This window comes from Xiphophorus hellerii, chromosome 19 (genome assembly GCF_003331165.1).
Source record: "Xiphophorus hellerii strain 12219 chromosome 19, Xiphophorus_hellerii-4.1, whole genome shotgun sequence".
Lineage (NCBI taxonomy): Eukaryota > Metazoa > Chordata > Actinopteri > Cyprinodontiformes > Poeciliidae > Xiphophorus > Xiphophorus hellerii.
The window spans coordinates 23,463,140-23,479,815 of NC_045690.1; the positions used below are offsets into that span (position 1 = coordinate 23,463,140).

The 16,676-nt window shown below is 37.5% G+C and overlaps 1 protein-coding gene across 1 annotated transcript; it reads right to left on the reverse strand.

Moving 5' to 3' along the window:
- Nucleotides 1-937: 937 nt before the first annotated feature.
- LOC116709309 (MAP/microtubule affinity-regulating kinase 3-like) lies at nt 938-14,906 on the reverse strand. Its single transcript, XM_032547748.1, has 2 exons — nt 14,862-14,906; nt 938-1,309 (listed from the first exon to the last, which is right to left on the reverse strand). Exon 2 carries the CDS (start codon nt 1,234-1,236, stop codon nt 964-966), a length of 273 nt encoding a protein of 90 aa, XP_032403639.1. The 5' UTR covers nt 1,237-1,309; nt 14,862-14,906; the 3' UTR covers nt 938-963.
- Nucleotides 14,907-16,676: the final 1,770 nt, after the last annotated feature.

The window sequence follows — 16,676 nt, forward strand, 5'->3', positions numbered from 1 at the left end:
ATGGTTCATCACAGTGAAGTAAAAAAAACTTTTAACTTTACTGTTAAAAGTTTACTGCATGTTATGTCTAACATGACATCAAGCATGTCAAACCGGAGTGGGGTTTATGTGAAGGATGTGAATGTGACATATGAAACATTCTTATAGATTTATAAATCATTATATGACAAGAATTGCCCAATTTTAGCATCTTGCAAAAATAAAAATATAAATGTAAAACCCTGGATGATCACAAGATTGTTAAAATCCTGCAAGAAGCAAAATAAGTTATATAAAGATTTTGTGGCGCAGTTGGTAGAAATTGTTGCCTTGCAGCAAGAAGAAAAGTTCGATTCCCGGCCCGGGGTCTTTCTGCATGGAGTTTGCATGTTCTCCATGTGCATGTGTGGGTTCTGGCAAACCTGTCCAGGGTGAACCCGCCTCTCGCCTGGAACGTTAGCTGGACAAAGGCACCAGCACCTCCTGACCCCAGTAGGGACAAGGGTGTAAGAAGATGGATGGATGGAGATTTTGTCAAATTTCCAACTAAACCTAGGGAAATGAAATACAAGGAATACAAAAACAAACTGACAATATTAATAAGAAAAGTTAAGAAAGATTACTATAACTTATAGCAGTGAAAGAGAAGAAAAATATTGGCCAAAGCAGGACTCTTATATATAACAAACTATGCATGTCATGAACAGCAATGTTCTGGTTTTTTTCATTTTAAGTGGGGGAAATCACTTATATTGAAAGCAAACTATTGGAAGTTGCTGCTGTAATCTGATTCTTTTAATAAGCCATGTAACTTTCTATGATCCCAGATATATAACAGGTGTAATACTGGTGTGTGGCCGGGGTGCACACACCTGATGTTGCTCAGACATTCTTTTGTTTTGAGTCTGTCATTGTACAGCTTAAATACCTCTGAATACAGATTTGATTTAGATTTTTATTTACTTATCTTTTAAGTCCTTTTGTTCATAGTTTTAAGTCGTTGGCTATTTTGGAAGCAATGTTCTTGAAAGCGATGGACGACCCGGATATCCTTTTGAAGCGGACGCCGTTCAGGGAGAGACGGGGGAGCTTGCAGACCTCCATCTCCCACTGGACCAGGTTCTCGGCCCGCCCGTCGCCATGGACGCAGAGGAGCAGGAAACTCTCTTGCTGTTCGTAGTCGCAGTTGTTGGCGTCGAGCACCTTGCGGATCTCCCTCATGATGTCGCAGGGCTCCATGGAGCTGGTGGTTCTCATATTCCAAGTGAATCTGAGGGAGCGGGGCTTACCGTCTTTAATTTCCCCTTTCTGATCCCCAGGTACATGGCGACTGTGGGGAGAAAGACACGGAGGAGAGCTTCGCTTAGATTGGCTAAGAATAATTTAAAATCCTGCTGGGATTGTTTGCAACAAATCTTTCACAGAAGTGACTTTTTGTTTCTTTTAGGGGCGGCAGTGAATGAAACTATAAAGTCTAATAAAGCTGAAGTTTTTCTTACTGTGACCTGAGCCGCTCTGAGCTCAGTTTATCTTTATGTCACATTTAGGTTGCAGCACAAAGCTGTGGAGCCTTTAACTAGACAAAATGGAGTCAACAGTCATTACAGCTTTTTTTATTTTTTGCTTGTGAAACCAACTTTTCTTTTATTCCAGTTTAACGGTAAAGTTAAATCTTGTTTTAATAATAAAAAACAGTTGTAAATAATCTATTACCATATTTACTCTCTCGTTACTTTTACTACATTTTGTCTGTGACTTCCAAACTGAGAAAGGGGAAGTAAAAGAAAGTAAAACAGACTGAAGCCATCTCTGAAAAACCCAGAATATCACTGCAACATTAAGATTTGATTCACTGTACATAAATAAATTTTAAAAAAGTTCTTTAACTGTCGATAAGATGTTTGAAACATAAACTAGCGATGGGTCCGGTAACACCGATGCGTCGGCGCATGTGTCAAGCTCATAGACCAAAATCAGCGTCGGTGCGCGTATCGTTTTCAGCAAGTCACGTGACCGATACAGGAACTGTTTCCAAATGACACTGGTGCGCCAAACTGTTTATATATGGAAGCCAATCTGTCAACGGGATGCATTTGCCAAAATAATTCTTGACCTTTTACGGTACAGCGTCAACTATGGAGCCTCAAGGCAAACGAAAGGCTTCGTAGTATGGGGCCATTTTAATCTTACGTCAGAAAATAAGGTATTGGTTCTCACTTCGTAGTTGTTTCATCCGGTTCTTTTCAGTTTCTACTCGATCTATCTGAATCCAAATTCAGCTGAAACCGACTCTTAGTTTACTTTCATATTATGTTCTGCAGGTTAAGTTTTGCATGTTTCTCCTTTGAAATTATACATTTCATAATTTTATTCTTAAATTACCCTCCATAAATAAAAATCTTTAGGCAGAAAAAAGGGAAATAAAGACAATCCCGCTATAAATAAATACAAAAAAGACATTTCCAGCAAAACACATCCATAAAGATCTGCGTACAAAATTTAAAAGACAAAATGTAAGTTATGTGAACAATATACAGTGTCACTAAAATCTGTTTTATTTAAATAAATTCACCTCCTCAATGCTGAGGCATAGGGCATCAGAATGAAGTCACAGATACACCTGGATAAACTCAGGTATACAGCCAGTCTACAAATTACTCAAATGCTTTTTATCAATTATTTCATATAAATGTTTTGTTTACTTCATTTTTTCTACAGCAGGAGAAGTTGTGTCAAAAAAACGGAACAGACTAAATTTCTAAATTTTAGAAAAACTTTTTTTTTTTTTTTTAAATGAAAATTTGTGGGAAAAAACACCAACAAAAAAACCCCCAGTCCACAAGCATCCTCATTCCAAACACGATCACTTTCATTTTCATCACTTGGTTCATGTTCACATTACTTATTGACTGTATCGAAGAATATCAAATATATTTTGATTTTAACTGAAGATATGACATCATACAATATATAATATACGATGAAATTAAATGACTTAAATCTTATTGTATAGACTAGGTCATCAAATCAGTCTGTGAACTGCGTTGCCTGTAGGGATTTTTAATGTCCAGCAGGTGTCAGTATTCAGTGACACAGTATTGACGCGGTATCAATACAGTTTTGCTTTGGGTCAAAACGATACATGACGCCTCATTTACCCATCACTAACATAAACATCTTCATACCTGACAATTGGAGATTAAAAACTTATTTCTGAGAGGAAATGACAATTTTAAATAACTAAACTACTTATAACATTCCTCAATAATCAATAAAAAAATATTGACTGACTTTAAAGCAGTCAAACTTTTTAAATCTATTTTTATTTCTGATTAGCTCTTTCCATGTTTCCTCATGTAGCAGAAGCTCCACGTCTTCTTACTAATTTATAAGATCAAAGGGATTCCTTCAAAACATGTATTTTACATAACAGTATAAAATCTTTTTGTAACTTCAGTATTCTAATGTATATTAGTTTTATTTGAAATAAATCTATTTTGTTTGTCTTTTGTGTCATTTTGATTTGAAACCCCAGTAATTATTGACTTAACATTTAAATCTATTTATTTAGTAAATAACACAAAGAAATTCTGGTCGTTTCTTCTTCTCTGGCTTTACAAACCAGAGAAGAAACAAGCAAAAAAAAAAAAACAACATTTCTACTTTTCATATCCATTTTTCTTTTAAATTACCAAAATTTGACATTTTAAAATAGTTTTTACTAAAAACCTCCACCGCTTTCTGGGTTTTTCATAGATCATGTAAAGGAATATTTTTGGAGAATCTCAACAGAAACCGGAGACATTTCAGCAGAATTAAAGCAGACTTTGAATCTTCAGCTAGCATGCAGCGTTAGTAGAGCGGCACGTCACACAGCCATGCAACCGCAGCAACAAAGCTGCAACAACACACTGCTGCAACTCCTACACACTCAGGGCAAAGCAGCGCGGGCCTGACGCTACATGGGAAGCGGTGTGTGTGTGTGTGTGTGTGTGTGTGTGTGTGTGTTGGTATATGTGATTTAGCAGGACATTTTGTCAGAATACACACAACACTAGAAGGACATTTTGAATTAACAGGACAGGAGCGGTGTCCTGCTAATTCTGACAAAAATCTAAAAACGTAGAAAGGTTTCTATTGGTCCATAAACCCCAAAAATGCAAAAAAAAAGAGATGTCCGCTTAATACACATAAACCTGATTTTGTGTATAATCTGTGTATCACCACAGTGCCCCCTGTGGCAGGTTTGTGTAATAGCAATACCTCATAAATATTCACACAAGGTCTTATTCTGATTGGTTGTCTGCCGGAAGGTCCTGCTAATGATTACACTGTCCTTCTAATTCATGTGTCGCTATTTACACTGGGGATGAGTTGGCAATATGATTACTTTGTGCTATAAGAGTGAATATTTTATAAAGGTCAGGATCTGTTCCTTAGCTGTGTTTATTTTTAGTTTCTGTCTCTCTGAGTCTCCGTGTTGTCCTGTCTCCCCTTGATTGTTCCCAGGTGTTTCTTGTCTCCTTGATTACCCTCTGTGTATTTAACCCCACCTATGTTCTTTGTTCCTCGTCGGGTCTTTGTCGTGTTTGTCCAGTACCTGTTGTCACTATCTGCGAGCTTCTGCATCTGCTCCTTTGTGCTGCCTGGACTTTGTATGTTTTTGGACTTCTGGACTTCTTTCATTATTAAACCATCTTATTCATCTTACCCTGGGTCTGCTGCCTCTGCCTCACCACCCAAATCATGACAAACCCAACCTTTTGTCCAACCTTGGAATGTATGTGGCACCTAAAAATATACAGAAATTAATATATATTTTGATCAAATATTGTTTATTTAAAACATTATGGTTAATAAATGTGTGAAATAAGTGCATGGATTAAAAGAAATATGAACCATAAGACAGCCATTTTTTCACCAAACTATTTTTGCACTCCACTAATAACATTTAGTTGATTCTGGTCTGCTCTGCATCCCCAAAACCAAGCATTTTGAAGCAGAATTTATGTCTAGACTTTGACTTTGCCATTCTAACACATAAATATGTTTTGATTTAAACCATTCCATTGTAGATCTGGCTTTATGTTTAGGGTCATTGTCCTGCTGGAAGGTGAACCTCCACCACAGCCTCAAGTCTTTTGCAGACTCCAGCAGGTTTTCTTCCAAGATTGCCCTGTATTTGGCTCAATCCATCTTACAATCTTTCCTGTCCCTGAAGAAAAGAAGCACCCCCAGAGCATGATGCTGCCACCACCATGTTTGTTAGTGGGGAAGGTGTGTTCAGAGTGATGTACAGTGTCCGTTCTCCGCCACAAATAGTGCTTCGTATTTTTGCCAAAAAGTTCAATTTTGGTCTTGTCTTATCATTTTTGCTGTATCGCAACATGGCTTCTGGCGAACTGCAAATGGGACTTCTTATGGTTTTCTTTATATAATGGCTTTTTTATTGCCACTCTTCCAGAAAACCACATTTGTGCAGTGCATGACTAATAGTTGTACTGTGAACAGATTCCCCCATCTGAGGTGTGGATATCTCTGCATTTGGTCCAGAGCCACCATGGACCTCTTGGTTGCATCTCTGATCAGTGCTCTTCTTATTCAGCCTGTACGTTTAGGTGGATGGCCTTGTCTTGGTAGGTTCACAGCTGTGCCATGCTCTTTCCATTTCCAGATTATTTGTGGAACAGTACTCTGTTCCACAAATTTCAAAGCTTGGAAAACATGTTTATAGCCTAAGCCTGCTTTAAGCTTCTCCACAACTTTATCCCTGACCTGTCCGGTGTGTTCCTTGGACTTGATGATGCTGTTTGCTCTCAAATATTCTCTTAACCAACCTTTGAGGCAGTCATAGAGGAGTTGAATTTTTACTAAGATGAGATTACACACAGGTGGACTCTATTTAGTCATTAGTAGTCATCAGGCAACTTCTGAAGGCAATTGGTTGCACTTAGGGAAAGGGGGCTGAACACTTTTGCACACTGCACTTTTCAGCTTTCATTTGTAAAAAATGTTTTGAATCATGTATAGTTTTGTCTCTACTTCACAAATGTATACCACTTTGTGTTTGTCTTTCCCATAGAATTCTGTAAAAATATGTTTGCGGTTGTAATGTGACAAAATAGAAAGGTTCAAGGGCTATGGACACTTATGCAAGCCACTGTACCTACAATAAGTAAGGCAAGTCCAATGAGAGAAACAAGGTCCAGACAATCAACAGCTATGCATTCACAGTTATCATATAGCCTGCTGGGATGATAAGATGGAAAAGGGAGGAAATTCAGTCCACTGATATAAGAATACAAAAGCTGCTGATGATGCATGGAAAATTGTGCTGCTCAGGTTGTAGCACATTGGAGTAGTTCTGTTCTTTCATTGATAATTTTACTTTTAAACTTTCATTCCTGCCTTTCTGACGGAAAAATAGCTTTTGTTTGGACAGTTCCTTCTTGTTTTGGATACTGTGTATTTGGACTGATTTTTGGAAATATTTTTCATACTTTGCTATTTGTTATGATGCACAACCATAACAACAGGGTGTTTTACAACAAAGAGTAAACAATACTACCAATGGACAGAAAGACTTAGACTGAAACACAGCACAGAGGTAGTATTCATGGTGGCACATAAGCAGGTGCCTAGCACCAGAGCAATAGCGGCCCTCTATAATACCAAGCAAGATCTTGGGTGCATGGTATGCAGAGTCCCCTGAGACAATCTAGTATCTAAATCCAGGATGTAAGATGGTAGCATGAAAAGAATACATGGAATGCCACAACCAAGTACCCGGAATAGTGTAAAGAAACATCTGAAGGGAATGTAACCTTGAACACACCTCGATAAAATCGGAAATGCCACATATGGTGGTAGAAAATGAACAAACTAAGATCGTGTGGGACTTCCAGATACAGAAAGACAAATGGGAAAAGTAAACCAACTGGACATGGTGATCACTGAGCAGCAGAGCAAAGCAGTTGTAATGATAAAGCTATCCCAAATTATCAGAAGGAACAGAAAAAACTAGAGAAATACCAAAGGCTCATAAAAAGCATCATCCTCCCGGAACCTGAGAAAAATTTTTTCCATATAAGTGGATGACTTATTTTGGGCTGTCTAGTCCACAATACTAAATTTTGCTCTACATGGGGTCTGGTGTCCACATGTTAGGTCATTATTTTATGACTTAGTGGTGGTGGAAAATTATAACACATTACAGGCTAGACCCAAGATGTTCAGTGTTTATTGTCGTGGTGTAAGTTTACAAAAGTTAGCAACTGTAGAGATTTACCATGGTGCTAAACATGGTGATTTAAAATGAATAAATATTTTTCTGAAAAAAAAAATGATGTCCACATATCATGTAGAAAGATAATTCTTTGTTTTTGGAATCATTAGGTCCCAATCAGCCCAAATATCGAAGACGAATTAATAATGCATGCCATGCATGATAGGAGGTTAAAAGAGTGAGGAAGGTGATGGCAACAGTAGTGCCTGTGGTCACTGAAACCCTCAGGGTGATAACCCCTAAACTGGAAGAGTGGCTCAAACAAATACCTAGAAATAAATCGGAACGCTTGATGCAGAGAAGCACACCCTTGGGAACTGCTAATATACCGTGAAGATCACTCAGACTCCAAGGCCTGTGGTAGAGGACCCAAGCTTTTTTTAATTTAATTTCCCTTTTAGGATCAATAAAGTATTTTTGAATTTGAAAGAAGGGATAACTATTCATGGAGTAATACAGAATTACAAATATAAAAATAAAAAGCATTTATTTAAATAATATTTAAAGTGCCAAAAATATGATTACTTATGTTACTGTTGGCACAAAACTTTAAAAATTGATATTTTGTCATTATCTCAATGTTGCTACTCTGCCTACATGCAGATTAGGTAGTCTAATTTGTCTGTAGGCAGGTACAACAGACAACCTTTTTCTGCTGGTGTTGTGTCTGTCATTAGACAACAGTTTTTGTTTTTATGATATAAACTGAACTGCACTGCTGCTGAAATGTGCTATACAAGTAAACTTGATTAATTGATTGAACAGAAATGATTAAAAGAAGTGACTTTCCTTTTAAATGATGAAACATTGCTGGTGGGAGATACCATCTGACTGCTGCCTCCTAATTAAATAAAAATGTATGATAAACTATTTAACTTTGAAATATTGAAGGAAAGTTACAAAATATTACTCAAATAAATTAATTTTCTTGTTCCTGAAAAAAAAATCAAACCTTGTATGCTTCCAAAACAAAATGGATTTCTCCTTTTGTTGTACCCCTCCTCCTCTATCAATGTGGTACAGTCCGTCAAGACCAGGTGCAAGCAATTAGTGCTAATAGAACTTCTTTTGCTTGGAGGAAGAGGTAAGACTCATACAGAATCTCTTACGATATGTAAGATAGATAGATAGCATTTATTGTCATTGAACAGAATTCAACGAAATTTCCATTGCATGTAACATTGTAATTCTGAAGAATGTTGTAGGTTACTTGATGTTTGGATACACCAAAGCATCTGATTTGCTGCAGTTTAGCTAGTTATTACCAACCATCTTAGTCAGCGTACCAGAGTTTAAAGGGAAGGTGACTCACTCCAGAATTAGACAAAACTGTATTTGGTCATTTTCTGTGTATCAGTGAGTGATATTCTTTCACGGGCACAAATTATCTAGGTAATAATCATTAGTATTAAGATAATGTTTTAATATTTGAAGGTATTGAGAACCTGTCAATAGAAAGTCAATTATGTAATACTGTGTACTTCAATACAGCATTTTCTCATACAATAACATCAAATCATATTGTGTACAGCAGAGGTGTCAAACTCAAGTTCTTGAGGGCTTGTGTCCAGCAACTTTTAGATGTGTCTGTGATGCCACACAGCTGGATCAAATGGGGTGGTTATCAGCAGGCCATCAACTTGACTGCACTTAGAAGCTAATTCAGTCATATAATTCAGGTATTTTGGACCAGAGGAACATCTAAAAGTTGCAGTACACTGGCCCTCGATGCCTGGAGTTTGACACCCCTGGTGTACAGTGTCACGTTGTTACTCAACAGCACATTACTCTGATCTTTGCAGGAGATGTCAGCAACAAGGTCTCAGAGAGCAAAAAGAAATCCCAAACATGATGCCAGTTATTATTGATCCTTAGGTGAAGATAAAGAGGGATTTGATGTAAAATACATTAATTCATTTAAAGGTGAGTTGTGACTTTATTATGCACATGATTCCAGAGTTTATTGAAGGATTGCTTTTTTCTTTAATCTTGCGTTTTGACATTTAAACTATTTTTATACCGCACATTATTAACATATATATATATATATATATATATATATATATATATATATGTAAAGGAGGACTGAGTTTTGAAATTACAAGTACAAAAGAATGAGTGACATTTAGAAGCACCACTCAGTTGACAAACAAATGTTTATGTAATCACAGAAAGACATCAAATTAGATCAATTAAGTGATTTTGAAAAAATGTTAATCTCATTTGCTACTGTTTGAAAGATCTGCATTGTTTAAAGTTTATTCTACTTTACTCATTATGTTTACCTACAGGTCGGGGTGTGTTCAGTTGCCGGTGCTTTCAAAAAGGAGATTCTTATTGAGTACAGAGGGGAAGTCATAAGTAGAAAGGAACAAGAAAACCGATTGAAAATTTACCATGATGCACTCGAGGCTTTTATGTTTGATTTCAAGTTCAATGGACAACAGCTTTGGTATGTGACTGTTTTAAGGTTGTTTTTTATTTTATATTTAAACAAAGTGATGTAAACATTTTCAGCTTCATCAGTAAAAGTAGTTTTAGTTGGTGGAGGAATATTCTTCCGACATGCAAACATGCAAAATCCTTTCCCTTGCATGGTATAATTATTCTTATTGCTTACTTAATATTTTAGTGTTGATGCTGCCAGAGAGGATGGATCATTGGGGAGGCTGGTAAATGATGAAGAGATGAACCCAAACAGCAAAATGAAAGTTACAAGGGTGGATGGAAGACCTCATCTCTGTTTATTTGCACTCAAAGATATTGGTCCAGGGGAAGAAATCACTTATAATTATGGTGATTCTGACTGGCCATGGAGAAGAAAGGTACTGATAAGAGTGAAAATTCTATCACAAGTCATTCTACTAGCATTGAAGACATTTTTGAAGGATATGTCATGTTGTAGTACAGAGTTTCATTATAGTTGAAAACAAGAAGTGATTAGCAGTGCCTAAATAAAACAGATTTTGGAGAAAGACTTAATCAGACCACTATTTCAACTTGGTTCAGTGCTATCCAAAATGCTAGAAACTGTCATATGTAAATTAATTTATTCTAACCTTATATTTATGAACATTTTATAGCAGGAGATATATTTTGCAGTGTCAATACACAAAGGTTCTGGTTAACAATCAGCTGGACAGGTTCATTCAGTAGTAGGTTTAGAAGTATGGACTCATTCAGTGTACATCCCTTCATTTCAGATTTCCAAAGATGAACTGTGTCAGGCTGTTGACGTGGACGCATGCGGATCCTGTTCAACTAACCCTCCACAGGTAATTTTGGTCTGAAACGACCAACATATTTTCTAAAATAAAGTCATTGAAATGATATTTAGTACTCTTCAAACACACAGGACTAGTGTAATACTTCACATGTAAGCTGCATAAAACGGGAGGACTGAGGTTTGAAATTACAAGTACAGAAGAATTGAAAGTTGCATTTAGAAGCGCCCATACACACAGGTCCTGTGTAATACTCAACATGTAAGGTACCAGAATAAGGAGGACTGTTTTCTACATTGGGAACAAACTCATATTCAGTGAGTGTTCTTTACATTTCAGATTTCCAAAGATGAAATGTGTCAGGCTGGTGATGTGGATGCATGCGGATCCTGTTCAACCAACCCTCCAGAGGTAATTTTGGTGTCCAACAACCAACTTATTTTCTAAAATTAAGTCATTGAAAGGATATTAAGTACTGTTCAAACACACAGGTGTTGTCTAGTATTTGATATGTAAGCTGCATAAAAAGGGAGGACTGAGGTTTGAAATTACAAGTACAAAAGAATGAATGTTACATGTAGAAGCGCCCATACACACAGGTCCTGTGTAATACTCAACATGTAAGGTACCAGAATAAGGAGGACTTAGTTTCGAAATTACAAGTACAAAAGACAGAAAGTTAAATGTAGAAGCGCCCATACACACAGGTCCTGTGTAATACTCAACATGTAATGTGCTGGAATAAGGAGGACTGTTTTCTACATTGGGAACAAACTCATATTCAGTGAGTGTTCTTTACATTTCAGATTTCCAAAGATGAAATGTGTCAGGCTGGTGATGTGGATGCATGCGGATCCTGTTCAACCAACCCTCCAGAGGTAATTTTGGTGTCCAACAACCAACTTATTTTCTAAAATTAAGTCATTGAAAGGATATTAAGTACTGTTCAAACACACAGGTGTTGTCTAGTATTTGATATGTAAGCTGCATAAAAAGGGAGGACTGAGGTTTGAAATTACAAGTACAAAAGAATGAATGTTACATGTAGAAACGCCCATACACACAGGTCCTGTGTAATACTCATCATGTAAGGTGCCAGAATAAGGAGGACTGAGGTTTGAAATTACAAGTACAGAAGAATGAAAGTGACATGTAGAAACGCCCATACACAGAGGTCCTGTGTAATACTCAACATGTAATGTGGCTGAATAAGGAGGACTGTTTTCTACATTGGGAACAAACTCACATTCAGCAAGTGTTCTTTACATTTCAGATTTCCATAGAAGAACCGTGCCAGGCTGGTCATGTGGATGCGTACAGATCCTGTTCAACCAACCCTCCAGAGGTAATTTTGGTCTCCAACAACCAACTTATTTTCTAAAATAAAGTCATTGAAACAATATTAAGTGCTGTGCAAACCCATAGGTCTTGTGTAATACTTGATATGTAAGTTGCCTAAAAAGGGAGGACAGAGGTTTGAAATTACAAGTACATAAGAATAAAAGTTACATGTGAAAACACCCATACACAGAGGTCCTGTGTAATACTCAACATGTAATGTGTTGGAATAGTGAGGACTGTTTTCTACATTGGGAACAAACTCACATTCAGTGAGTGTTCTTTACTTTTCAGATTTCCAAAGATGAGCTGTGTCAGGCTGGTGAGGTGGATGCATGCAGAACCTGTTCAACCAACCCTGCAGAGGTAATTTTGGTCTCCAACGACCAACTTATTTTCTAAAATAAAGTAATTGAAACGATATTAAGTGCTGTTCAAACACATAGGTCTTGTGTAATACTTGATATGTAAGCTGCCTAAAAAGGGAGGACAGAGGTTTGAAATTACAAGTACATAAGAATGAAAGTGACATGTAGAAACGCCCATACACACAGGTCCTGTGTAATACTCAAATGTAAGGTCCCGGAATAAGGAGGACTGTTTTCTACATTGGGAACAAACTCACAATTAGTGAGTGGTCTTTACATTTCAGATTTTCAAAAATGAACTATATCAGGCTGGTGACGTGGATGCATGCAGATCCTGTTTAACCAACCCTCCAGAGGTACTATTGGTCTCCAACGACCAACTTATTTTCTAAAATGAAGTCATTGAAATTATATTAACTACTGTTCAAACGCACAGGTCTTGTGTAATAGTCATCATGTAAGGTGGTGATATCAGGAGGACTGAGTTTTGAAATTGCAAGTACAAAAGAATGAAAGTTACATGTAGAAGTGCACAGACACACAGGTCCTGTGTAATATTCAACATGTAATGTGCTGGAATAGTGAGGACTGTTTTCTACATTGGGAACAGACTTACTGTACATTAAGCGAGTGTTCTTTACTTTTCAGTTGATTAACCCCATAAAGGAGTGTTTTGGACTTCACAGTTTAAGGAACCTACCTACAACAAATAAATGCTCATCCAGACCATTATTTTTTTATATGTTCTTCTTTTCAGCACAAAGTAAACACAGAGATGGTAAGGGGAAAGAACTCAACAGAAAACTAAAACGGAAGGACATAGAGCCCCGCAGAAAAATGAACACAAATAAAAATTCTGGTAAATCACCACACCTACACAAATCAAGAAACACCAATCTACTTAAGCTCAAAAGCACAACTGAAGCATGGTCAAAAGTAATGATCCACACCACTGAAAGGCAATAGGGTGACCATTTTCTTCTTTATGCATAATATTTTGAGCAGACATGATTAAAATATGTCATCTGGCTTAAATTACCATGCACATACCATATAAAACTGTACCTTGTATTAAAATGATAAACTTTCACATAGTCAATGTTCAGATGCTAGAAAATCTAATTTAGTGATGAGTAATGGGACTGTTTATACTACTTTCTCTATGCCAATCTTAATCTGAAATACATTCACATAGTTATATTTTTTCAAAGTAGCAAAGCACCACAAAACTGTAATAAGCAAAGTAATTTGAATATATCTTTAAATTTGGTTAATTTTAAGATATTCACCAAATTTAAGATGTTAAATTTGGTTAATCTCTGGTTTAAGGAAATCAGAGATATCAATCAATGGGCCTTTGCTGATGCTGCACCTGTACAGAAATGTATTTTGGTGGAATCAGTGAGATGGTCCTGAGTGGGATCTCTTTCACTGGAAAAAAGACTAGGAACCAGCATGAGAAGGAAGAACAAGTCTTTTGGCTTTGGATGGTTCTTCACCAGCTGCTGAGGCCTGTTTGTCAAACAAATGCAATTTTAGATTATGAAAAATATTTGTTTTTCCAGAATTCAGTCAAATAATCAGTCATACATACCAAGCAACCATACCAAGTGTTAACAGCAGTATAAGCTGTTTGGCATTTGCAGAAATTAATTTTAATCTGTGCAACCTACATGCTCATTTCTGTAGCTTGTCCCACTACTGTAAGTTCTTTATGAATGCTCATTTGAAAAGGGGAATAAACAGGCATTACATAATTTATAACAAAGAAAAATTAACAATTGTAGTTGGTTTTTAATAATGAATTATTTGTCTTTTTTTCTAGCATCTCTGGAAAGTGCTAGGAGAGCAAAAAAGCATCCATGGTCTCCCGTAGAGGTTGCTGTGGTCATGAGGCACTTTGGTGAACACATCAAGAAAGGACAACTGGCCACTATGATAGAATGCCAGCAATGCAAAAAGGCTGAGGATCCTGCTCTAGCTAGTTGTGATATCCAAAACATAAGAGATTTTGTGAGAAATCAGGGTGTAACATTGAAAGTACTTTCAATAAATTAATCCAGTATTTCTACTGATACTATGAGTAAGTTCATCTTGTTCACACAATTTGTTTTATCTTTTTGATTTAACAATAGACCTGTAATTCATTTAATTTTGGCATTCACAGATTTTTCTTTATGTTCACAAATAGAATTGTTGCTCTAGTTCTTAGAGCAGAAGGTGCTGTAAATGCAGTCCACTTTCTGTGTAGTTATATTCCATAATTCCATGTTTGGACTTAATACAAATACATTTCATGTTTGTGTATGCCGTGGTCCTGATAAATAAAGTTGGCCCTGACAATTACTGTTGGTGTCATGGGCGGAGCCAAGCACCTCATTATCGTTTGTCCTTTTAATACAGCATTGCGTCAGGTTCTTGTATTTTGAGTTCTGATGTGTGTATCTAAATTTTCAAGTGAGATCTATGTTGTGTAACTCAAACAAGATTTTTGACAACTTAGTAGGTCTTCCTAGCACAAGTGGAAAGGGGTGACTGTTTAGTGTTGCAAAAAACTGGTTTGAAAAAAGTGTCCCTCTAATCCACCAAAACCCGTATGTGTGGGTGTGTGTGTGTGTGTGTGTGTGTGTGTGTGTGTGTGTTGGGGGGCAGCAGGTATAAGCTCACCTTGAGCCCTCAAGTCTCCCGTTTCTCTCAAACTCGGTTGAGACTCTGAGGCGCCGTGAGAAAATTCACACGGGGAGTCAGGGGAGAAGAAAACAACAAAACAGATTGTGGATTGTGCACAACACAAATCATTTCTCATCAATTTCAGTGAATGGAAGAGAAAAGAAAAGAGAAATAAAGTGTGTGACGGAATACGTTAGCGACGGTGTGAGCCACCACCAACACGTCACTGAGCAGATGAAGCGGCCGGGTTTGCAGTCAGCGTTTGCTGCCTCAAGTTAACGTTAGCTTCCAAGTCTCAGTTTCTTACAATGTAATGTTATTTAATTGCATTTCACAAATTACTTCAGGAGCATAACGAGGTGCAAAGCGTTTGCTAGCATGAGCTATTTTCACAAAACCCTTCAAAGGTGAACGTTGAACGTGTTTGGAGATTTGAGGACATGAGCTAATTCAAGCGACACCGGTTTCCTTGACCGGTGGTTCCGTTTGGCCAGCAAAATAGCCGCTACAAACTCAACCCCTACCTTCTCCGAAGCTTGACTTTTTTGGTTCAAACTAGCTTCAACCAGTCTGCATTTATACGTCAAATAAATGCTGCTTTTAATCCCACTGGAAGTGACAGCTACTGCGTTCATGGGCAACGCACGTGGTGTTGTTTTCAACGGAAGTGACGTGAAAAGGCCCGGATGATGATGACCCGGCGACGAAAGACCCCGGATGTAGTCAGTCGAGAACGGCGGTGACGTCAAATTGCTAAGAGATATATTAATAGTAGCGCCATTCTATAGCGGGCTGCACAGTGGCTCAGTCCGTAAGGTTGTTGCCTTGCAGTCGGAAGGTTGTGGGTTCGCTTCCCAGCCTTTCTGCATGGAGTTTGCATGTTCTCCCTGTGCATGCGTGGGTTTCCTCCGGGTACTCCGGTTTCCTCCCACATTCCAAAAACATGACAACAAGGTAAGAGTTCATTGGTCACTGCAAATTATCCCTAGGTGTGAGTGTGTTCCCCTTAGATAGAAATGGATGAATGGAAAATAAAATTTTTTTAATGATTTATGTTAATCGCCATATAGAGACCTAATAAATTCAGATGCTTTGACTCGCCAGTAAGCGCTTTGCTCTCCTCCCACAGAGCCTCCTTCCCACTTTTTTGCCAGGTGACTGTTGAGGAGTTTGTCCATGGACAAACAGCAAATAGGAGCTTTGTTGGGGGTTTTCTACGGCAAAATTAATAACAACGAATCAAAAGTTATTCAGTTCTTTTTGCTTGATTTGAAAAATATGCACAATTTAATGAATCGTTTTTTTCCCATTGTGAAACCAACTTTTTTTTAGCTAAGGCTAGGCTAACAGACATTAAGGGTGTGAGAAGCTTCTTACCACAAGAAGGATCGATCAGCGATTAGTGCGTCGTTAAGCGCATCATTCAAGAGCGCATTAGTACGCGGCTGGCGTGCAGCGCCAGCAAACAGCGAGGTGTGAACCGGAAGGAAAACATGATGTCTACCAGGTGAGGGCAAGTACACCCAAGTACACCTTTTTTTTTTTTTTTTTTAATGGATCTTTATTGAGATACAAAGTACATAACAGTACAAACACAGAAATGTCTGCCAGGTGTCACCGACACATACGGTACGTCACCATAACGTTACATGAACACTTTTTTTTTTTTTTTAAACAAATTAATCAGAAACAAATAAGGCAATTACAGTAGTGGAATTCTGTATAAGGCACATATAGAAGAGGCATATTTAAAATGGAATACAGAGTAATATTGATAATAGAAAATTAGTATTACAATAAGTAATAGTAAGA